This window comes from Chaetodon trifascialis, chromosome 1 (genome assembly GCF_039877785.1).
Source record: "Chaetodon trifascialis isolate fChaTrf1 chromosome 1, fChaTrf1.hap1, whole genome shotgun sequence".
NCBI classification, from domain to species: domain Eukaryota; kingdom Metazoa; phylum Chordata; class Actinopteri; order Chaetodontiformes; family Chaetodontidae; genus Chaetodon; species Chaetodon trifascialis.
Window position 1 is genome coordinate 23,583,919 of NC_092056.1, and position 23,706 is coordinate 23,607,624.

The 23,706-nt window shown below is 43.9% G+C and overlaps 1 protein-coding gene across 1 annotated transcript in view; it reads right to left on the reverse strand.

The window, feature by feature from the left end:
- Positions 1 to 23,706, reverse strand: part of fto (FTO alpha-ketoglutarate dependent dioxygenase) — a 117,273-nt gene that overhangs the window by 61,685 nt on the left and 31,882 nt on the right. The window contains exons 7-8 of the mRNA XM_070958856.1: positions 20,020 to 20,139; positions 3,180 to 3,304 (exon numbers count right to left, since the gene is read on the reverse strand). Of these exons, the coding sequence (XP_070814957.1) occupies positions 3,180 to 3,304; positions 20,020 to 20,139 (245 nt within the window). The remainder of the gene's footprint in view (positions 1 to 3,179; positions 3,305 to 20,019; positions 20,140 to 23,706) is intronic.

A 23,706-nucleotide genomic window follows, 5' to 3' on the forward strand; every position in this document is an offset into this window, starting at 1 on the left:
TGGCCCACTGGAGAACAGAGGAGGGGAATGAAAGAGGGGTAGTAAAGGACGGGAGTGGATAAAAGAGCAGGAAGAAAAAGCCATAGAGAGGGCCAGATGGGCACCTTCACAGTCCATTTATCAAACCCAATGTGGCCCTCCCCTCCCCTCCCTGCTGCTCTCATGTCCTAAACCCCCATGTAATTCTGTAATGATTTTCATTATCATATAATGACCTTACAAAGCCTACAGCAGTTTGCATGGTCAGTACAAAACTCGCAGCTGTTCCCTTCAGTGTTTGCTCGCTGGCTGTGACAAAGCTTTTTTTTTTTTTTTTTTTTTTTTAGCTTTTTCCGTCAGTCAGACCAGTGACCTCTAGGCTCTGGAAGGTCACCATGAGGCCACCTCATCCAGGGGGTTCAAAAGTAGCTGTGCTGTAATCAGGCAGATTCAAGAGAGCATCACACGAATAAAAGCGAGTTAAGATGTAGCGTTTTGAAAAGAAAACTTCTGAACGCTGCGTGTGTGTTTGCTGCACAATAAATCCTTCTTTACCTGCATTTGCGCAGATGTGAAACAAGATCCATGCATTTTCAAAACCTAATAACTCTAGTACCAAATGTTTTGAATCTCTATAGGTCTGGTGCCTCTGAGATGTGCCATTTCCTATCCGATTAGGCGCACTCCCTGGAGGTTGTGTCTTGCTCGTCAATCTGCACTTCCTGTGTGGCATACACAACTGCTCTGCTACGGTACAGTCACCCACCCACATCATAATCCATCTATTTTCAGGGCACTCACGGGGCATTTACCAAAGGGACACGGAGGGCAGCATCTATCAAAGAATTCACCATGTGCATCTGGAAAACCCAGTTACCAGAAAAGCTCATAAGAATAAAAAAGCTCTCATAACTTAGTTGGCTCAGAGTGAATGAATGGACTGCTTCTGCAAGCAGGGCAAGCTGAGGCATCACTCACTCTGAGTGCCTATAAGTCACTTGTGAAGAACCACTGGTCACCAGGTCCAATTTCTCTTTCTTTCCTTCTTGCCGGTGCTAAAAATGCCCCGGAGGCAGAAAATGGCGGCGAGCAGGCCCGCGTTCCAGCGCGCAGAGTGCTGCTTTAACTGGTGTTTAAGAAACAAAAGTCAGCGAGAAACTTCATCAATCAGAGCTCGTTGTTTATGTTTATGTGCCTCAAGCAAGAGTCATCAATCATGCTTTTTTCCCCTTTATCCATCCTTTTGGAAGCATTATGTGCTGAATGGAAACCATGGAAACAAAAGGCAGTATTATGATAAAAGCCTGCCTGTTGCATATTGTGCAAAAACCTAATTAGGATGCCCAATATAAATTGCAGCAAAATGAATCAGCAAATGAATTTCAAAAATCCTCGTCTGGTGAGTGGTTTTATGAAAATAAATGAAGGTTTGAATACATTTGAATGAAGTGAACTAAATTCCCTCACTGTGGGTCTGATTACATAACACACTTCACTTTGTCCCTTCGCAGTGCGCTTAAAGAAACTGTTTTTCATCCTCCACAAAGAACTAGCGAGGCAATCCTTAACTCACATCGGCCGTGCTTCTCTAATCAGTACCAGTACGTCCCACTTAACATTGCACACAGCCATGTGTTTAGTTTTGTGTAAATGAGATCTGTTGACAGCCACTTGACAGGATGACCCCTGGCTTTTTTGTAAGTAAGGGTGGTAGGGGTTAGGGATAGACATTTTAAGTGTGTAAAGGGAAGAGGAGGTATCAGGAGCAGCTGGAGTTCAAACATATTGTGTGGGACGCTTGCCCTCCTCCAAAACTAATCTAATCAGTCTTTCACTGCAGATAGAGTAAACGTCCGTCTGCCCCGCCAACAAGAGCTGAGCATTTCCTGTCCTGGTCTGATACTGGGCGTCAAGATCTTTAGGCTGGGCTGTGCTAAGTCTACGCTGAGACATGGTCAGAAGGTGGTAACATTGCATTGTGGGTGGTGGGGGAGCCGGGATGGTGGGCGACAGTGCCGATGCTAGGCAGGGGGCGGTTGTGGCGGGATGGTTTCTAGCTTTCAGCACCTGCAGTTGGAATGCACTATCAGAGCAGGCCCTACATCAGAGTTGTGAGGCGGTGGGCGTTGACACAGCAAAGCAAGGTGTGTGGAAACAGCCTGTTTACAAGGGTCATCTGGATGGGGCATAGCTGAGGGTCAACTAGGGGGGACAACTCGAAACAGAGGGGCGCCGTGGAAAGATGAGGGCAACAACACTGCGGGAAGTTAACGTATTTCTTTCAAAAGAAAAGATGTTGCTTTCAGGAATTTCGAGTGTGAATTCTGCCCCTGGCACTTTGTCTAGGCTCTGGATCATGTCTGGTCCAAGGTGTGTGTGTGTGTGTGTGTGTGTGTGTGTGTGTGTGTGTGTGTGTGTGTGTGTGTGTGTGTGCGTGTGTGAGAGATACCCTGAGGTCAAATCTGTTGATAGAAACAATAAGCAGTGAAACATATGTGAAGGCAGATCTAGTGTATACATGCATGCCAATGTTTGTGTGTGTCCTTGCTAGTGCTGAGGGCGGGAGTGACTGAGAGAGTGAACAGTTAAAATAACACTGTTTGTGTGTGTGTGTGTGTGTGTGTGTGTGTGTGTGTGTGTGAGGCCCTCCTTTATCTGAATGAATGGCCAGTGTTCTAATCCACGGCCTCCCTGCCCTTATCTGGAAGGAAGGAAGTGACTGGGCTTATCCAAGACACACGTGTCGTTGTGATAGCTGTGATAGCTGCCAGGCCCGAAGACCACAGACGAACACAAACTACACCAGTGTATATCTGTGGAATTCACAGGCGCTCTTCAGAGGGAATCACTGTCCATGCACACTGAATGAAACTGCAGCAGGACTAAGGTGATGATCCACAATTATTTCGCTTGTCAGTGTGATCGGAGTTGTTACCTCATACACGTCCTCACTGTTTTAAATGAGGCTATTAGTCCACTTATCAACAGCTTTGGTCCTTCCGAGCCAAATGAGCTATTACACTTGGTTGTAACTCTTAAATATTCAGCAGAATAGTCATTTCCAAAACAAGTTTGGAGTGAGTCTTCTCATTTTGAATATGAGACAGTGCTCATGCTCGATAGAGTGTCTTGCACAAATGTCAGGGATTCATTTATCGAGGAGCAATGGAAGGAACGCAGTCGGTGGTTCATTGTGTTACCTGTCTCTCCATGTCTGCCTTTGCTGGTGTCTGTCTGTCAAGGCAGACAGCAGGGTTTCTGCCATCTCCCTCCTTCCCTCCCCTGCTTGGCCTTCCTCCTCCACTGTAGCCAGGTAGAGCTTAGTCTGGAAAAGAGAAATGGAAGTAGAAAGTAATGCATCAAGCAGAACTAAATGAAAAGATGCATAAATGGTAGAGTGACCTGGACCCTGAGAAAAACCCAACTCTATCTTCAATTATTGTTACTACCATTTGCAATACAAAAGAAAAGTGTCTTCTTAAAAGAGGGCTAAAATGATATTGGCTGGTTTACCACCCACTAAATCCTTGAGTAAAATACAGCAAAACTTGGCTCTATCAAATCTTCCCCTTATCATTAAAGTGCGTGGAATCGAGTGGAAAGACTACCTGAAGCAATTCCCCCCTGTGCTTCTATCCTCAGTTTAGAAATTACACGGCTCTGAGCCGAGACTGCAGTATAACATCCCTAGGACGGCGACATACAGTAAGTCTAGTATAAAGTCAGTTTCACATCAGAGGATGGGCAAATTACACCCAATATTAGAGTGTGAGTCAATTAATCACGTCCTGCACAGCACAGTGTAATGTGTGAGTATCCCCCTGTTGAACATGAATTACAGGCCGGCTTAAAGTGTGACGTGGCACATCAGTGCTAATCTGAGACATCCTGGCAAACCTTCGCCTCCAAGTCCTCCGCAGCCTCTAAGCTGGTTGAGAGGGAGTCAAATGAAAAAGGATCTGGCAGCCCAAATTAAATGCAGTGCTGTCAGCCACAGTCAAATCCCTCTTTCTCCCTCTTCTTCTCTACCCTTCACAGACTCTCTCCCTCTCTGAATATCCTTAAATGTCTCCCCCCCTCCTTCTCCCAGCCTCTGAGAAGTGATGGATCTGTAACTCTGACTGACTCTGACGCCTTGTTAAGAACAGTCTCTTCCTGTCACATCCACCAGTAAAGCGCGCTCATTTCTTCCCATTAACAGTCACTCGCCTCCCCAGTCATCCAAACCCTCTTTTCAAAAAAAAAAAAAACTCACAATGTAAGGGAACCTTCATATCTTCTCCTCTCCCCTTTTTTAATCCATTTCTGACAATCCACCTGTCTGTCTTACTTCACGTAAAGACGGGTTTGATTGTCTGTGTGTGTATTTCCAAAGGAGAGAAGTGTGATTTGCAGACAGAGTAATATGCTTACTTCCTCCACACCACACAGGATAGGTGTCAAAACATACAGCAGTGTGTGACTGATTACACCTGACTCGGAGAGGACACCAAAGATTACGGTGACCAGGAGGAAGCAGGGATGGCTGTACTCCCTATGGAAACTGTACCTTTTGCTTTGGATCAAACCCTGTCCTCCTCGGATGAGTGTCAGGCTAAGAAAGTGCCAGAAAGTGCATTCAGACCGTATCACCATCTCAGGCAGTTGACATCAAATTGCCATGCTGGCCGTGTAGCACAGTTTCAGCGTTTCAAGCACAGCTCTGAAGAGCAAGCGATTCGTAGCTGATCTGAAACCTGCACCGACGTGTTTCTGAGCTCACTTCAGCTCCTCCCAATGCTGGCCTGGGAACAGAACGAGCAGCAGAGAGGGAAAGACGGCGCAGACTAATGAGTTTATTCTAACTGTGCGAAAACAAAATAAGGACACCAACTGTCCATCATGTTTGCACATCAACACCTTGTTGCATATATATTGATGGCCAATGCATTCAAGAATGCAACAACATCAGCGTCACCAAAATAGATCCTAACTCCACCCCACACACTGAGGTCTACTCACTCTTCCATTAAACACGTGCATTTGGTGGGTGTGTATGCAAAAGCCTCTTTTTGTGTTTGTTCTCAGCTAATTTTTTTGAGAATAGGTGTGCATCTAAAAATGTGAATGTGTGCTACCAAGCCTCCTACCAATGAATGTGCCAGAAGCATCTTGTGTTTGGAAGACCCAGTGTTGAGAGAGGCCTTCAGGTTTAGCCAGAGGCTGATCTGCAGGCCGTTTACTGGTCAAGCAAAGGCCTCAGAAAGCCAAGGCCAGACCACAGCCCTTTATCTCTGGGCCTGTGTTAGCACTGATCAGCCCCCTCTTTCCTTCTATTTACCTCTTGATGACAGTAGCTATCCTCAGCCTCCACCCCTCTAAGCCTGATGCTGACCACAGATGTCCCGCTGACCCAAGCCACATCTTGAGGTGAACAAGAGGACAAGGAGGACCTGGGCACCTCCAACCCCAGTCCCCAGATCCCAAACTCAACCATGTCTATTTTACTACAGACAGAATAAACATTTCCGGCCCTGTGTAGAAGCGTAAACAAACATGCAGCCAGGCCGAGGTGATATTTTGGTTGGTGGAGAGTTGGAGTGATGATAGTGTTCCAAACGAAGGCTGGCTGGAGGGCAGCCTGGGGCGGCTCACTAACACCTCGAGCCAGAACTGTATCTTAACACCAACAAGCATCTGTCTATTCCATCACATAACAACATGTCACTCACTCAACACAGAATAATACAATGGCAAGATTGTTTGTTGCTGCACACAGTGCAATACGGTGTACATCCTTTAAAACTTCACAGAATAGCTGTCAGGACTCAACGTAATAGCTCAGAAGTGCTCAAAAGGAGGAGGGTTAAAAAAAGATGCATGCAGAACTGAAGGTTTACACTCCATAAAACAGAGCTACTAGCTGACCACCAGAGTGTCTGAGAAACTGTTAACACCCCATGAAATGCCTTAGCTGACTTCAGACCAGGACTTTCAGGGGACCCATAGCACTCTTAAGCTCACTGGCACTCTATTATATAGGAAACATTTTATGTCTGCAGGCCACAAAAACTAAAAATCCCCAAATTTGCCTGCCTTTTTAACTATTTTAACAGACACCAGTGATTTCTAGACCAGAATAGACCATCCAAATGATGGGTGATTACCTAAAAAGGTAGGTGGTGAACAAACTCACCAGTAACACCAAACATTACCCGGGTTTTGACTGGTGGCTGGTGTTAATTTGCCACCATGGTGCCTCCACTCCTAAGTGTACCTCTGTCTGTCAGACTGCCAACTTCCACGCCTGTCTCCCTGCCACTAGCACATGTAACAGGCTCAGCAACAGGCCAGGAGACTCTCCTGTCTCTCTGTGTGCCAACACGTCTGTGTGCCCATATGGAGGCAGGCATGGCCCTTAGGAGTAATCCATCCTCCTGTTTGTGACTGTTGAGCCACCACTGGGGGCTTTAACTCATAGTGATGGCATGCAAGCACTTAAAAACTCCACAAAATCCCTTCTATATTAAAAAAATACATTTACTGAATTAAGGTGCCAATCTAAGCCTATAAAGACTACAATAAGAGAGCTGTGTTTTGGGAAAAATCCACCTTTCAACTGATAGCCTTCTCCAGATGGGTGACCTGCATAGTATCGGGGGCTTACCCAAAGGGACTTCACTCTGTACTATATGTTTTTAAAATTTGTATCATGGCAAATTTATCCTCTGTGTAGCAGTTTGAGATTAAATACCTCCTGTGATGAAAGGAAGGAAAGGTCTTATCCAAAGCGACTTAAAATTGCAAGAATCATGCAAGCAAATCAACTTCATCAAACAGAGATAAAGAGTTTTCAGAAACCCGGTCCCAGTAAGATTACTCACACCTCTGCTGGTTTTCATTGTAGCCATCAACTAAAGGACAGATTTAAACCTGAGAATAACACCAGGTGAATCGTTTTGGGCAATACTCTAATATCCAGGACAAAGAAACCAAATTTCAGACCAGAGCGATAACATATGCATATCCGTTTACTGTCACTCCTCCCTAACTCGTCTTCCTCTTACGTCCCAACATGGCTAGCACATTAGCGAGATTTCCCGAGCTTTAAGGTTTAACCCTTTTCCCCAAATTGTCAGACACTCCGGTGACTTTTGCCACAGTTTGAGCTCAGCTGCTCTGACTTGTGATTTCATAGGCCTTGGGAGTGGGAGTTTGGCAGACTGTCGCTGCCTCCATCTCCCTCTCGCCTCTAATACAAGAAACTAATATCACTTTGACCACTGGTGGAAAAAGGCATCAGGCACCTTGCTCGGGGTAATGGATAGCTTCTGCTCACTGATATAAACAACTAGGGAGCTGTGATCCTGCCAGGGCCAGTTCCAGTCTGGACAAGGGATCTGTGTGTGTTTGCTGTATGCCATCGCCAAGTTACTTTGCTCTTGGGGGGGACTCTCCACCGGTGGAAAAATTATATTAGCCCAGAAAGAAATAAGCCCAGACCACATTCACTTTTCTGTGACATCACACTTGAAGTCATAAAAAGTGTGTGTGTGTGTGTGTGTGTGTGTGTGTGTGTGTGTGTGTGTGTGTGTGTGTGTGTGTGTGTGTGTGTGTTTTCCTGCCGTCTGCCTGCTGTCACATGATTGCAGGTGGTTCAAAATTGAACTATATCTGAAATTAAATTTGTTCAGTTTCCATTACGTAAGATTGGCTGATAATGTATGTGTGTGTGCGTGTGTGTGCGTGTGTCGGGGAAGAGTGATAGGTCGTCAACACTGCTGGTCACCCAGACTTTGAAGCGCCACAAACTTTCTCAAGAAAGTCTTTTCTTTGAATGTGTGTGTGTGTGTGTGTGTGTGTGTGTGTGTGTGTGTGTGTGTGTGTGTGTGTGTGTGTGTGTGTGTGTGTGTGTGTGTGCGTGCGTGCGTGCGTGCGTGCGTGTGTGTGTGTGTGTGTGTGCGCGTGTGTGTGTGTGTGTTTTGAATTATCCGTGCAAAACTTTAAGCAGTTCTTGCAAATGAAACTTAAAGATGATTGACTTAAGGGGTTTGTTGCAACATTCCAACCATAAAATATGTTTTAACACTGAGGACAGTTATTGGTGGCCCATGTCATGAATGGGAAGGACAAAAAATCAGAAACACCTCTGAACATAATGTGTTCCAGAACATCGCCACCTTTAACAATGCCCTCAGTAATAAATTTACAAATTAATTTACATGTTTCTGACAATGCCACCACAACAGATCATTATGTGCTTTGTGAAGATGAAGATGTTGTGGTGGGGCTGTTGTAATGGATTCCATTAGATTGTACAGGTGTACCTAATAAAGGGGCCACTGAGTGGATACTCAGATTTTAGAATTTCTGCAAGGATCTCAAAAAAGATTGTACCAAAATCATATCTAGATGTTTCAACAATAAAACACAATACTTAAGGACATCTACAGATCCCTAAGTTTACTCTATGTGTGTGTATCCGTGGGTGTGTGGGTGTGTTCTCGCCATCTCCATGGTGACAGAAACCAAGGCCTTTCTGCCAGATTGACCCTTGCAGGGTCGCAGGCACCATCAATTATGTCAGCCAGTGAAATGGGCTTTGCTATACACAGCAGATTATATGGAGTGTAAAACATTAGAAAAATGTGTCTGAAACATCAGAGTAACATGTTTGAAGTGACAATGGGGTGGGGGTGGTGGGAGGGTAGAGACACTCCCAAAAAGGGAAGACCCCTGACAAGTGATTTTGTTTGAAGGCATTGTAACACAGTCAAGTGGGCAGGGATGCTTTCTATGGCCCCAACGGCAGTCCATCTTCTGGGCAGAATATACAAGCGGGATGGAAGGACATATGCTTTCCACCGGGGCAAATGAAGCAGAACTCACAGCCTTTTGTCGTGCACCCTTTTGGTAGCTAGAAGAAAAGGCAAATCTGTTGTTTGGTTGTAGTCCAATGGGACCACAAATATCACATAAAATCTCACCGGCCTGCTTCTAGCAAGGCTTTTGTCTCTGTCTCATGATAAGGAGTGTGGATCCAGTCGGGCCTTAATGGCTAAACCACATAGTTCTTAGTCTGAATGAGCTCTCCGGCAGGCTGGGACACACACACACACACACACACACACACACACACATGTCACTAGTCTGGCAAGAATGCATCATCCATCCATCACAAGAAAGCTTTGAGAGGCGCTTTGACTAATTCAGGACAATGAAGACAGAGCTGGACAGAGATGTTTGCGATGAGCGTGACACTCAAGCACCTTCTGCTCTGTTAAAACCCCCTTATTCTCTTTCAGTATATGAAAGCTGAGTCTAGATTCTAGCGAGATAGCAGATTGTGATCTGCACCTCGCTCTCCTGCCAGTAAAAAGCTTTTTGCTGACTGGGGCTGAAGCCAGCCTTTCTAAGCCCTGGAGTTACAGTGTAACACACACTGCACCATACTTCAGGTCCTCAAAAATGCTAAACCAATAAAAAGGGTTTCCATCCATCTAGACATGCTTGCAGAGAGGAATTTGTTTTAGAGGGGGAATATGCCTGCAGGGGCTGAAATGTGCCGTTGACAAAGTTTTGATTGACTACAAGAACTCTGAAGTGCAGTGATTCCTCAATTTCTGCATCTGGCTGGAAGCTGCTGTTGCGAAACTAAACATGCCCTCTTATATGTCTGGTCTGACATCAAATGAGAATTATCTATAGAGATACAGTGAAAAGGAATCACTGCGTCTAAAGAAGAAAAGATTAGGATCTCCAAAATTGTAGTTTCCCTACTCTGGAAATACTGTTTACTCTATTAAAGGCCATAAGGCATGTGCACTATCAGCAATAGACAAACTTGGGGTTTATGGATAAACCTGGAGTCAAAGGGGAGGGAAAATCTTTTAACATCAACACCAACTTAATTGGTTTGTGATATTATTTTGGATTTCACTCATCACAGCTCAACAATTTGCTTGATTTAAAACCATTTACTTTGGGGTGATCAGTGCATTTTTATGCGGCATCATTCTACTTCAAGTCATTCAAAGCACTGTACACTACAGCATGTGACAACAGACAGAGAGTGTGTTTAACCTGCTGCTTCCCTTTAGCTTGGCTGTAATTAGAGAGGCGGCCTTGTTGCCTTAAACAATTCTCTCCAACCTATGCAGCTACACAGTAATAAACAATGGAGCACATCATGAAGCAGTTACAGATACCTGGCTTATCACACATACTCTGTAAGGTGTCATCTACTTCAATCTGACACTGAGTTTTTACATTTACTACTGTATGCTCGACAAATGCATGGGAAGTTACCAGCAACGCTGAGGATATACACAAGGTTTAGAAGTGAAGAAAGTCATGGACAAACATTCAAGTGGCCCTTAAAATGTAAAGCATTAATTTCCAATCATACACGTATATGTATATGTATATGAGTATGGTAGAGTTACTCAAGTGTTTCTAAACACACCTGATTTTCTATACATTTACCCACTTTGGTGTTATGTGTGTACATGTGATCGCTTCCCACCAAGGGAGGCTGATGAGAGCGGCTAAAGGGTGTTTATGAGACTGTTAGCCAGGGAAGGATGCCGCCCCGCAGCTCTCGCCCAAATAAAAGAGCCATTTATTACATCCAACATGACCCTCTCATTACACACAAATAGGAATTAATGAGCGCTATATCGGGCGCTCCCAGCGGAGCGAGGCGGGGCCCGCTAAAGGACTGGCGTTAATTACATTGTCCTACATCTCACCCATTTAACACCACCCATCAGATCGCTCCATCTGCAGGGGAAGGATAGGAGGGCGGAGGCGATTCACTACCTGGAAGGACTCTCAGCTTTGCCAGTGCGGTACAGCCCGAAAGTTCACGAGATATTTGTGAGAAGCAAAGTTGGACCTGCTCTTTGCTTCTTGTGCACTACTGCGCGCTGACACCTGCTGAGACCTGCACGTGCAGAAATGTCACTCCTGAGTGAAACGCAATTTCCTGTTTGCTATATGTGCACTTTCCAGTTAAAGTGCTAATCAAAAATAACATACAGTATCATGGTGCTACAGTGTCTATCATAAGTATTCACCCCCTTGGATGTTTTCCCCTTTTATTGCATTCATAAATCAATCATGGTCAAAACAATTAGGCTTTTTTAACACAAAAATTTATTGGAAAAAACTCTTTAATGTCAAAGTGAAAACAGACTTCTACAAAGTAATGTCAATGAAATAAAAATATATAAAGAAATATGATTGTTTGCATAATTATTCACCCCCTTTTTAATTTAATGGTCTAATTCAATAGAGGTCCATCAAATTGTTGCCAATAGTCTCACAATTAGTGAAATGAAGATCACCTGTGTGATCTGAGTGCTGTGGGTGTGTTTCAAGTGATTGAACTAGTTTCTTGTCCAATGGTATTCCATTGTAGAGGTGTTGCTACCAGTGTTGGGATCTTGACAGTTGGTGACTGATAGGACTGATGGTCACAGCTACAAAAGCAGACCTGGTTGTAAAAACTGGGATTTCCCTTTCAGGCTTCACATTGGACCAGAGAACACATATCTTTGGTTTGATCTCTGTTGGGTTATCCTCTTCATACTGTACACGCCTCATTTTGAAAGGTGCACAAACAAAAGAAAACAAGGCATGGAACTTCCCAGAATGCTCCCAGGACTCGCACTTCCTCCTGACTGTACTCACACCCACTTGTTTACAGCGTCAGCTTTTCATTTCTTTCTGGTTTACTTTCTCTCGCGTGCTCTGATTCTAACTTAAATCTTTACCCTTACGGTATGTCTTGATTCCCCTCACCTCTGAAAATGCCACATCCTCCTTTTCCTTGTTTTTTTCCCCGCTGTTCCACCTCCCTAAACCTCCTCCACCTCCCCCAAAAAATGATACAATCATCATCAACAATCTTTTCCCATATTTCCTCCTTTTCTTTGCGGTACTTCAAGCGAATCAGACAATTTTACACTGTCTTCCCACCAGGATCACTCTATTCTCTCCACTCATTGTTTTCAAAGGAGGCTTTATGTACTTAAAAACCTCGACACGATAGCTGCTCCGATGATTTTGAAGAATTAGCGGAGTACCAAGGCATTAGGTAGTTAGTGTTTGCTGATTATATATCACATTTTCTTAACAGTGGAGACCTTATGCCTAAAGCTTCCTCAGCGATGAAAAGACTGAAAGCGTCATTTTGTGATGGAGTGATATCTGGCTTTTTTTTTTGTTATAGCATATATCATTTATTTATTCTGTTGTAATTGATTTCAATGCCAGATAATTGGCTGCCTTTGTTCTCCCTGTTAGAACCTGTAGAACGTTGGTATGTTCTATTTTTGACCCTAATTAAGTTTTGGGGTGGAGTTTCACTTTGAGGATCTATAGTTGGGCTGGGCTGTTTTCATGTTCATTAATGAGTTTTAATCTATTTTTTTCACTCTGTGTGGGTGACATGAAGCCATCTGAGACTGTGACTGTGAATCAGGATTGAACATATAAATGGGAAATTAATCTGAGTTGACATGCAGGTAAACAATAATATGGATATCAAGCACAGCACCTGATGAGGATCCAGATTCAAATGATGTTAATCAAAGTGTCTGCACATATGTCAGAGTATGAGGCCTCTATTTTTATTCCCTCTGGCTTATAGAGCTCAGCGCTACAGTCTCAATGTGTACACTGCTAGTTCTGAACATGAGAAATATTGAACCAGTGATAAGCATGTATTCAATACGCCATAAGATTAACGTTGCACTGAAACGACATAAACTGAAAAGATTTTAAGTTTTTTTCTTTGCTTTTAGTGACAAATCAATGTGTTTTCTTGTGCCTGGGGTAATTTATTTTACTCCACCACTTTGACACAACTGTCTGTGAGCGTAAACAATTACACCTGGATCAAAGTGCTGGAATAATTATATATCAAGCGGTTAGTGGTTATGTCTCCAGTCTGCTATGAGAGGGGCGGGCTTTGCTACGAGATGCTCTGAAATCTCGCTTTCATCTTTTTCGACTTTCTCCCCCATCTAGGCACTTTTCAACGCACACACAAACACACTCGCTCCTTCCTTACATCTCTCCCTCTGTTGGTATGACACAGGAAAAAGCTGGGCCCTGCAGCCAACCCCGCCGTCCGCACTGAATGCGATTAAGCTGAGCAGTGATTAATCTGGGCTGCCCCATAATTCCTCTTTACCACTTTAATGGATGTTATCTCCCCTCCTCTGAAGGCTTATCTTGCTGATCGAGGCCAAGGATGAGGAGAGGGAGAGGAAGAGGAGGGGGTGGCTATGGGGGGACCAAACCAAATCCAAACAGAGGTAAGTAAATGAATAAGTAAGTAAATAAGTGAGTAAATAAATAAATGCGGGGATTGAGGAAGCTGCTAAGCGGATAAGGCAGATCAGTCTCTGTAAAGTGCTCATTTGTTTTCTAAGAAGACGAGACAAGCCGCCTTCAAAGCCTGCTGATACAGTAAAAACACTGTCAACATCACAATTCACAGACAAACAAAATAAATTATCCAAACCGCTGTCAATAAAATTCCCCGCCCCCTCATTGTAAAGATGAGGTGTACTCCATACTGCAGCTGACAGCCACGGGTACAAAGACAAAAAAAACGAGGGGGTTTTCGATGAGCTCATTTTCTTTCAGAAACGGCGTTGACGTAAAACAATGGCATTGTTTTGTTTGCGGTTTCCACATTGCGACATAAATTCAGTGACAAAGTTCCTCTAATACATTCCAAATCCAGTCACCCACAAGCCCGAAACAAGTTCGCTCAGGTCTGAGTCTCGTTGGAATGAAAATGAAACAGCTCTCAACACCTGAGCTTCCAGGACACGCCGCTACATCCTGTTATTGAGAAATAATCACACGCGTACATGAGGAATCGCTTTTAATCATTTTAAATGAGAAAGTGCTGCATGAGGAACAAAGAAGAGGAGATGAGCTGGTGTCAGGTTTTGCTTACTAATGTTAAAACACCATGAACTCCGATAATAAAAGCAGTTATGATTGGCAAATGCGCGTGCGTGCCTCTGTGCACACATGTGAAACTTTTATTCCACTATGTAACATTCAGACTATCACTGAATATTATACCAATACAACATAAAGCAGAGACCAACGGCAGCAGTACTCTTTATCTGTTTCATACATCCATGTATAGAAAAGCGTAAGTGCGACGCCAGCTGAGAAGTGACAGGGTTAAATCTGCTCATAGCTCTTTCTTTCCCCGCTCCGGCTTGCAGCGATGTTGCAGTGAGATTCTGTCATAGACAAACCTCTGTGGGATTCCATTCACTACTAGTGTACATCTTTAGGTACAAAGCTGCGGGCTGCATTGGCTCCAGGTAACATAAACGCTCCCTTCAAGCCACCGCGTATCTGCCCATGAAAATTCTCTAAAGGGGTTTAAGCATTTACGCAGAACACTATCAGGCACTGCCGAAAATTCAGCTTACCCTGTTGAATAGGGACTTCAAAGAGAATTGCAAATACCTTTGCACCGCTACATTTTCTCCCCTCTCTCTCTCTCTCTCTCTGTCTCTTCCTGCTTCTTTTCATTTTATATTTCCAAACACAAGCTGCTGCGTGATGTAAAATGTATTATCAGCCATATATTTCGTCTTTAAATGAATAATAACAATAATCTTTGAGTAATTTCTTTTTTATACCGCTCCGTCTAAATAGGGCAAAGCAAGCAACCTAATATAGAGGCGCGGGTAAACAAGGCCGTGCAATAATGAACGTGTGGATTAGGCCTCTAGTCTATGTTGTGCGATAAGGAAAAACAGCTGCTACTATCCAGGAAACAGCACGTATTGACTGTCAATGAAGGATAAACTACTGTGCAGCAGCACATATACTTCTTTCATTCAGAGTGCGGACATGCCGCGCGCACACACACACACACATGAACAGAAACACATACAAACAAACCAGACACACACACACACACACACATACAGTATTTATGGGTAAGAACCACAAAGAATTGGAGTATAATAAATGTATAAGCCTATTTGCACAGTATAGAGCTTAAAATGCAAAACAATATGACGCATAAACACACTGTGATTTAATGTAAGAGATAATAAATGGCTTCATAATGAGCAATATAAATGGTCTTTAAACAGTTTATTGCTTAGTTCACACTTATAATTAATCTGGCTTCCATGTGTGCATATAAAGTGGGTATAAAACTCTGCCCGACTGTGCGAGTAAAACGGCGAGCGAAAGAGAAAAATTACTGCTGGTAAACATCTGCAACATGATTCAGCTGTGGCCTCTAGCTTTTCGAAATATGCTGCCTTTTCCCCTCAGCTGGACCAGCACGGCAAGCTCTCCAAATAATACATTACAAAAAATTGCTCCCTGAAATTATTTACGGCGAAACGCACAACAGAAACCATAACATTTATAATGTTTTACAAAGCCATCAAATAAGTGGAGAGGGGATTAATTGCCCCGGCCCGACCTTAAAATAATTATTGTGAGCGGTGCAACTCTAAACTCCAATGAAATTGATACACTTTGATAATTAGATTCTTGGCACTGACCCGCTGAAGTCAATAAAGGTTATTAAGGCCAATTGCTGTCTAAACGCATTACGGGCAGGGTAAACTGTCCGTCGGAGGCCCCTGCTACTCCAGCGCCAATATGATAATCCATTCTCCGTCCTGGGGGTTTCTTCCCTAGCGCCTGTGTCTCCACTCTGCCATACAAAACCAGATTGGATTCGCTTAACCTTTCCAGGACTTTGATCAAATGAGCTCACACAGCAATAACATTTACATTGACCCCCCACCCCTCCTCCCCAACACACAAAACCAGTCTCTCTCTCTCTCTTTTTTTTACATCCTCCCCCTCTCTGTGTCTGTCTCTACATACTCTACCTACAGTTCACTGCTCCCCACGCCTCCCTCCCCAGCCACTCCTCAACGCCCACCCTCCACATGCCAGGTCAATAACCTAATCAGCTATCGATGGCGACCGGGCCAGGCTGTCTATGATTGCAGTGCGACCCTCCTCAGCAGCCCATATTGTTTCCGAAGACAGTGATTAAAGTGAGGGGAGAAGATGAAATGGTCACTAAGCGCATCCCTGCACATACACAGGCACACGCATGCGTGCAAAAGTCAGCCTCTATTGCAAATCAGAGGAGGTAAATTTTGTTGCACAATGAGGAAGAAAAAGAGAGAGCGTACGTGTGTGTGACCAAACTGTCGGGAAAACAGGGAGTGACAGGCGGGGTGAATGGAGGAGAGGAAGACGTGGCCCCAATACCACTTCCTGTTTTGTACATCTTGAAGTATACAAATGTATTCAACTGAGTGGATCCCATTTATTATGAAAGTAGATTAATTTCCTTGATATGTGTTGAAAAGATTTCCATCTACAAGGCTCGTTCTGCTGTCAAATGAGGGAGAAAGTGTGAGAGGGAGACAGAGATGTGGCGAGATGGCGGGCGCGAGAGAGGGAGAGAACAAGAGAAAGAAAGAACATTAAGAGAGAGAGAGCAAGAGAGAGGGGGGAGAGGGAGAGAGGGAGAGAGAGAGAGAGAGAGAGAGAGAGAGAGAGAGAGAGAGAGAGAGAGAGAGACGCGGCGCATTGAAATCTCTTTGCATCCACGGTGGCTTTTGAAGTTGTGAGATGAGCAGCCACAGAAGTCAGGAAAGTGACAAATTAGGGGAAAAGCTGTACTGTGCAAGCAGAGCTGCTAAATCAATTAAAGTCATGCCAAGTGCATACATTAACATCAATGGCACGCGCACACACACACACACACAGACACACAAACACCCAGGCGCAGGACAGGAGAAAAAAGGCGAGATGTGCTCGTGGGCTCATCGCTGTCGCTTCTCCCCCACAGTGAAAAGAGGAAAGATAAAAAATACCACACCGGTATTTAAAATATTCTGCATAAAGCCAAGACTCTCCGTCTATTGTCAGTCAGACGGAAGCTATTCATTGTTGCTAGTTTAAGGAAATGTCACTATTGTGTGATAGCCATGATAGCAGAGTCCTGAGGGAGCACAAAGCTGCGAGCGAGGCAGGTCTAAATGGACTTTAGCACCCTGGATCACAGGGGAATGTAAAACCTTTAAGTTAATGTCCTTCTTCCACCCTCCAGAAACAACCTTTACCTTACATAAACTAACCCCCCCCCCACACACACACACACACACACACACACACACACTCGTAGACACACTTTTACTGTACATTCACGTACACGTGCCTCCACAAGCAGCACATCTCTTTGTTTCTATCAAGAAACCACATGAATTCATGAGGTACCAAAAAGAGGCAAGCAAGCAAGTGGACTTGTTTTGTGTCTTTATTTATTTATTTATGTATTTTATCAGAATGTCATTCAAATGGAAGGATGAGCATTTGCATGACAACAGGCTGAGGAGCAGAGAGGGAGCCCCAGGGAGAGACAGTATCCATAAACAGGAGCTAGTCTCCCCATATTGCAATATTCTTCATACGGACTAACAAACGCATACATAGCCCAGCACATCCCACAACACTGTGTGCTAAATATGACAATAAAGAGAGGAAGGCTGGCTGTTTGTATAGCTATTTTAGCAGGATAAAACAATACGCAGTTTTATTGCTACAGCGCCGTGTCTAAAACAAGACAGTGTCAATTTATAAACCCTATTTAAAGAGGCATATATTTGTTATTTTAAAATACCCATGGTGATATCAAATTTGACAAAAATAATGCCGTATTAAAATATGCTCTGCAGGCATGAACAGAAAAATCTAAATAAATAAAATGGCAAACAGCATCAGCACACAGTAGGTCACTTGTATTTCACTAAATTACACTATACTGTCAATTGCCAGCTTCAAAATGTAAAATATATGCAATAAAGGAATGTAAGGGGGAAAGCACATAATTCAAATAACTCAAAGTAATTTCCAGAAATACGTTTTAATCTAACTGCAGAAAAGCCACAGCTATCAAAACCTCCAAAAGGAAAATCTATAAGTCACATCTATGGAGTGCTTTTCATCAGCATATCAGAGGTCGATGCATGTATGTAAATATTGCTTGCGAGAGCAATAATGTTGTCTTTCATCACAATGGAGAGTGATTACATTTATGCATTCGCCAGTGTATTAGTTTTGCAAAGGTTCGCGTCTCTGCAGCAGATATACTTTCTTTTGTGTGATCTGACACACACGTGATTGCATGAAATTTAGTCAAAGAATTTCAACTGTAAAATGAACATTGAGAATCATTTGAGATGCACAAAAATAAATAAATATTACATCTAATTTTATTTAAAAAATATATCAATAGATTTTTTTGATTTTTAATTTCCTTTAATCATTGACTTAACTTTTTTCGCTCAAAAGGGTCTAACATTTAATTTGCTGAACTGTGTTAAGTGGTGCTAAGTTTCTCCTGCATGGCATAAACCCACACTTGTGACAGACACACACACACACACACACACACACACACACACACACACACACACACACACTGTGGATATGGTTTGCTTGCCCATTAGAGACAGAGACACAGCAGCAGAGAGAGAGAAAGACCTCACATTTCAGCGATGCCCTTTTCTAAATACAGGTCCATATCACACACTTCATCTGGGCCCAGAGGTGGAGCTCTAGATGAGTTTAGCCCCTGTCTACTAACCCCCCCACCCACCCACCCACCCTCTGCCAGGCTGTTCCACTAAGTGAGAGAGAGGGAGGGAGAGAGACTATGAGTGGAGGCGAGCAGCGTCGGCAGCAGCAGTACTGTTCTCCTCCAGCCCCTGTCTTTATCCCCGCCTGAGCATTAGATGTGATTACTGCTCAGCGCTCGACACTGACAGAGACAGAGAGCTCCCAGAGACAGCAGGAGTGGGTGAGAGACATAAAGAGACACAGACAGAGAGAGAGAAAGAGAGAGAGGGAGCAGCGAGGAAAAGAGGAGCACAGTTCTTTCGCTCCCTCCGCTGCTGCTACAGTGATACAAGAGTGCCCCCTGCTGCTTCTGGTATCTGGATGTTAAACACACACGTACATACATGACACACACACACACACACACACACACACACACACAACTCTTTGAAATCTAGCTATGAGAGAGGGACTGCATAGAACCTGTGGGGAGAGAAAGCAAGACCAACATGTACATGTATCTGTGTGTGTGTTTGTGAGCTGTACATCCACACTGCTGTATGTGTGTGTGTGTGTGTGTGTGTGTGTGTGTGTGTGTGTGTGTGTGTGTGTGTGTGTGTGTGTGTGTGTGTGTGCGCGTGCGTGTGCGTGTGCAGCACATGTGTACAGTACAGAGCTGTGACTAAGGTGACTTAATTATGAGTCTGACATTACTAAGTGCGCTTCCTTTACAGTGGTGTCTAACTAATAGCTGCGTGCCCACGTTCCTCTCTAGTAAAACTTCAGTGAGGCTGCGATTAAACACATGACGCATCCTTAATAATGCACCACGGGGAGAAGTTAGACAATCCATCATATGATTTTAAACACACCCTCCCCAAGTGAGAGGCATTATTGGACAGCAGATCACTTCAGTAGTTTGTGTAAGAAGCACAAGCAGAGGCATGTAGAGTATTTAGAGAGGTGAAACTCTGACTGCAAATGTCAAGAAGCTGCTCATATTTTGGGGAAGTGCTATAAAAATGGTGGTGATGATGATTATTATTATTACTATAATTATATTTTTATTTACAATGCATTACATTTACCTACAATGTTCTATTAAATACAGGGCCAGTAAATGCATTTTTCTATATTCTAAGAAACAGCTTTGTGTATCACAAAAACCTATTGAGGTCCATGTTTTTGTCTATTTTCTAAAAAAGCAATGACGTCAATGTAAAGCCCCAGACTGAGGATAGTGTGTCTGCTAACCTGACCTTGTGGGGAAAAAAATAGTTTCCTGCTAAAGAAACGGCCAGCACATTAAAGTATTGAAGGATTCATGTGAGTGACGCTGAGCTCAGTAAAGCACGCAGGCTGAGGAAGCAGACAGACCATGTGACCAGCAGCATGTCTGAGCGGCCTTACCATCGTCTCCATGAGCCTCCAGTCTTTCTCCAGCTGCTCCATCGGCCTGGTCCACCAGCTGCAGAATCGGGCGTAGCGCTGGCCCTGAAACCAGTACTGCCGCAGCCACTCGAACTCCACCTGCAGACACACACGCAAACGCACACACACGCACGCACACAGGATTCAAACAGATGCTACAGTTTTATATTTTATTCAACATAGAGGAAACACCTTTTATATACTTAGAAAATGTACTTTATAATCACACTATTATCACAATTCTCATTATTACTATGATTACCATTATTATTATATGGGTTTTTTTCTGACGGTTTGTCAACTTTGAACAAAAAAAAAGTAAAAAAAAAAATGCATACTATAACTTTAGAATGTGGAACAAGCACCCCCCCACAACCCCCACACCCCCCACCCCTTTCCCTCCTGTAGAAATAGCATCACATTTTAATTTTGCAGTGAGTCAATTTCTTAGAGTACCTGTCAGCTAGTAAATATTTCATTTTTTAATGAAATACTTTTCATTTGCCATCATACTTAAATACAGAGGACTGGCTTTATTCTGTCCAAGTATATTTCTTTTTGTTATCAAAATTGTACATGATTTTAGGCATAGAGAAAATTATATTTTCCCTCAGAAATGTATTCACTGTTTTGAAGAGTTGCACATTTTTTTATGTCAATTAACAAGTGCATTAAATCTTGTTTTATGAGCTCTCTGAAACAACACAGTCAAGACACGATGTTTTAATTACACGTGTGAAAAAAGAGTGTGCAAACAGTGCAAGTGTTGGGCATCTCTATGAGTGCAGTCACACCCTTAACAAACACAGACATCAAGACAAACAGGCACGCAGTACATCCACACACGTACGTGCGTATGCCTATGCACACACACCTTCCAGTCAGCACACCTGAAAACTCCGCCCTCTTCCTCCTCTCCTCATTCTCCTCCCTCCTTCCCCATCTCTCCCACTCCCTCGCTCCGTCTGGAGATGACAGTCTCGGCTGCTGAGCCGCTCCCCTCTCCTCCGCTGGGAGTGTTTTTGTTTCCTGCTCTTTTGAAGTGCTGATTTAATCCTCGCAAGGATGCTTCATGTAGCCAGGTGTAGCCTATCTATTTCTAAGTGTGTCTTTCCATGCGTATGTTTGTGTGTTTGTACCTGTATGTGGAGCAGTGTATCTCCCTACATAGGTGTGTGTGTGAGTGGCTTTGTCTGTGCATACAATTGGCAATGTGAGTGTGTATGTCAAAGATTGCCCCAATTGCTGCCAACGTAAGTGCGAGATGCTGCGGGTTGCCCTCCCCCAAATCGTCCTACAAAGCATCATCCACCCGAAACAATGCACGCTCCATTTCATTTTGACGCAGACAACTGTACAACACAAAAAGCGCTCGCATGCAAAGGAGTCGCATATCAAATGGGACTGAGAGAGCTATTGTTCCGTTTCTGAAAACTATTTTGTTTATTGTTCTTCTAACAGAGCATTAGCCCATGTTCTGTACACAACAGACCTTTTGTCGAGCTGCAAACTCAACATTCAAGGTTTAAGCGGGTGAGTTCTCCCCAAAAAGTCTCATGAAATGAAAACGCCATGTGTTTTTTAGGAAAAATACATGCTTGTATTTATTGTTTCATTTATTCCATTCAAATAGGTTTTTGGTTAAACTGTTCATCCACTCATCCAACTTACTCTAACATCCATCACTGGTTAATACATTTTGATGGACCGTGACACAAATCACCTCTTGGTTTTGAGGTCTTGGTTAAGCACTGAGGAGTCAATGCTGTCAATAACTTGAAACATGAGATGGGACATGAACGCCAGTCTCTGGGGTTGACGTCAAGTGCTTAGCATCCATCCTCACATCCTTCCTCTGACATTTTTTATTGCAGTGTGAGCACAAAATATTCTGCACTGGGACAAAAGATTGCCAGCGAACACAATCTGGGTGGCATGAAGTTTCATGGAAATAAAAAACTGTTCTTCATTATAAAACCTTCAAGTCTACCTTCAACTTTAAGGGGCCAGTACACTCTGTGAGAATTGCTTGTGGGATGCTTGAGTAGCTTCGGACAACCCCTACCCCTGCGACGCTGGATCGGGGGGCTAAAACATACTGCAGTTCTGAACTCAAATCAAGCGCTGACTTCCTAATCTTGCTAATAAAAGTGCCGTGAAAAAGTACGAGCGCTGAGCTGAAAATACTGTGCTGCAATTGTTGAAATCTGCAAGTGGTCGTCGCTCTGTATGAAACAAGTTACCTACCGTCCAGCATCCCAAGCAAGTTAAAACAAAGGGCAAGAAATATTTGCACCATCAACTTGAGCGAGGTCTGCCTTGGGTAGAAGCTGTGCACAGAATCATCCTGGCATTTGCTTCCAAAAGGCTCTGATCACAGCGGGGATGACATGCAAGGACTGGGGCATGTCAGGGAGAATACACAGCCAGTGGCACTGCTCAGCAGCCTCTCAGTCACTCCATACAACCCACCCTTCAAAGAAATGTCATCCTTTATGGTCCCTTCAACACTCTCCAAATCCACTCCCCTTCGATCACTACAGCTCAAACACACAACAAAGCCGCAGAGCGCCGATATCGGACGTCCTTTTCTCTCTGTCAGTCCCTCCTTCCATCTCTCTGATTGTCTGCCTGTCCTTTAGTGAGAAGAAACCAACCTGTGTCTCCACTTTGAGCTGACATGGCTGCCTGTCCCCCACTGCGCAGGCCAGTGGCAGCCACAAAGCAGGCCATCTAAAGCTACTGAGGAGTGCTGGCTATGTGGCATTTGGAGTCTGGCCACCCAGCTGAGAGTTACCAAGAGGGGAACTCTGACTAAATGCCACCTATCCAGGCAGACAGATCGAAAGTGTGTGTGAAAGAGAGAGTGGTTGTTAGGGCTAGTTTTTCTCTGAGACGGCATGGGGGAGCGAGAGGGGAGCTAGTGGCTCCCCTGCGGCAGTCGCTGTCATCTCTCCAGGTGATGGACACACTAACTAAACATTAGCCCCACATTAGTCGGCCGGCCGCCCACCATCGCAACTCTGGAGCTAAAGCCAAGTAGCCCCCTTTTTTCCCATTTAACGAGGCCCGTTTTTTTCCACACCTTCACGGTATTCCCTGAGCGGGCCCAATCAATTTCCGGGCCGGGGCCCTGAGGTGGGAGCTGATGAGAGTGGGATCGATCCCACTCTGCCGTCCTCTGTTTACCTTTCCCGGTCTCTCCACACATCAGCCAGGAGAACTGGTCCCCCCAGCTGTCTGTGGGTAACCGGGCACGCAATTTACACTCATCACACACTTGCCAGAGTAGTCATACACAAGATAGCTTATACTGTACATGCACAGACTGCTGTATAAATTTTAATTTCTATCTATATCCATAAAGCAGTAATGTTCAATTCTTTTTCTCCCCTCACAGGCCACATAAAAGTGCTAAAAGCGGTCTTCTTGTCTTAATACCCCTGGAGAAGTGCTCCCTTACATCACTGTGACTAGTGTCATTAAATTACAGTTGAATCAATCAATTAAATCTTCAAAAAATAACAAGAACAAGTGAAACACCTTCACTTTTAGAAGATTTTACTTGTGGCATTTTCCAAAGAAACTTACAAATTATTTTACGGCCCTTAAATAAATCCTTATAGAAAAGTCTCGCATGAATTAAAAACAGTTTTAACAGGTAAA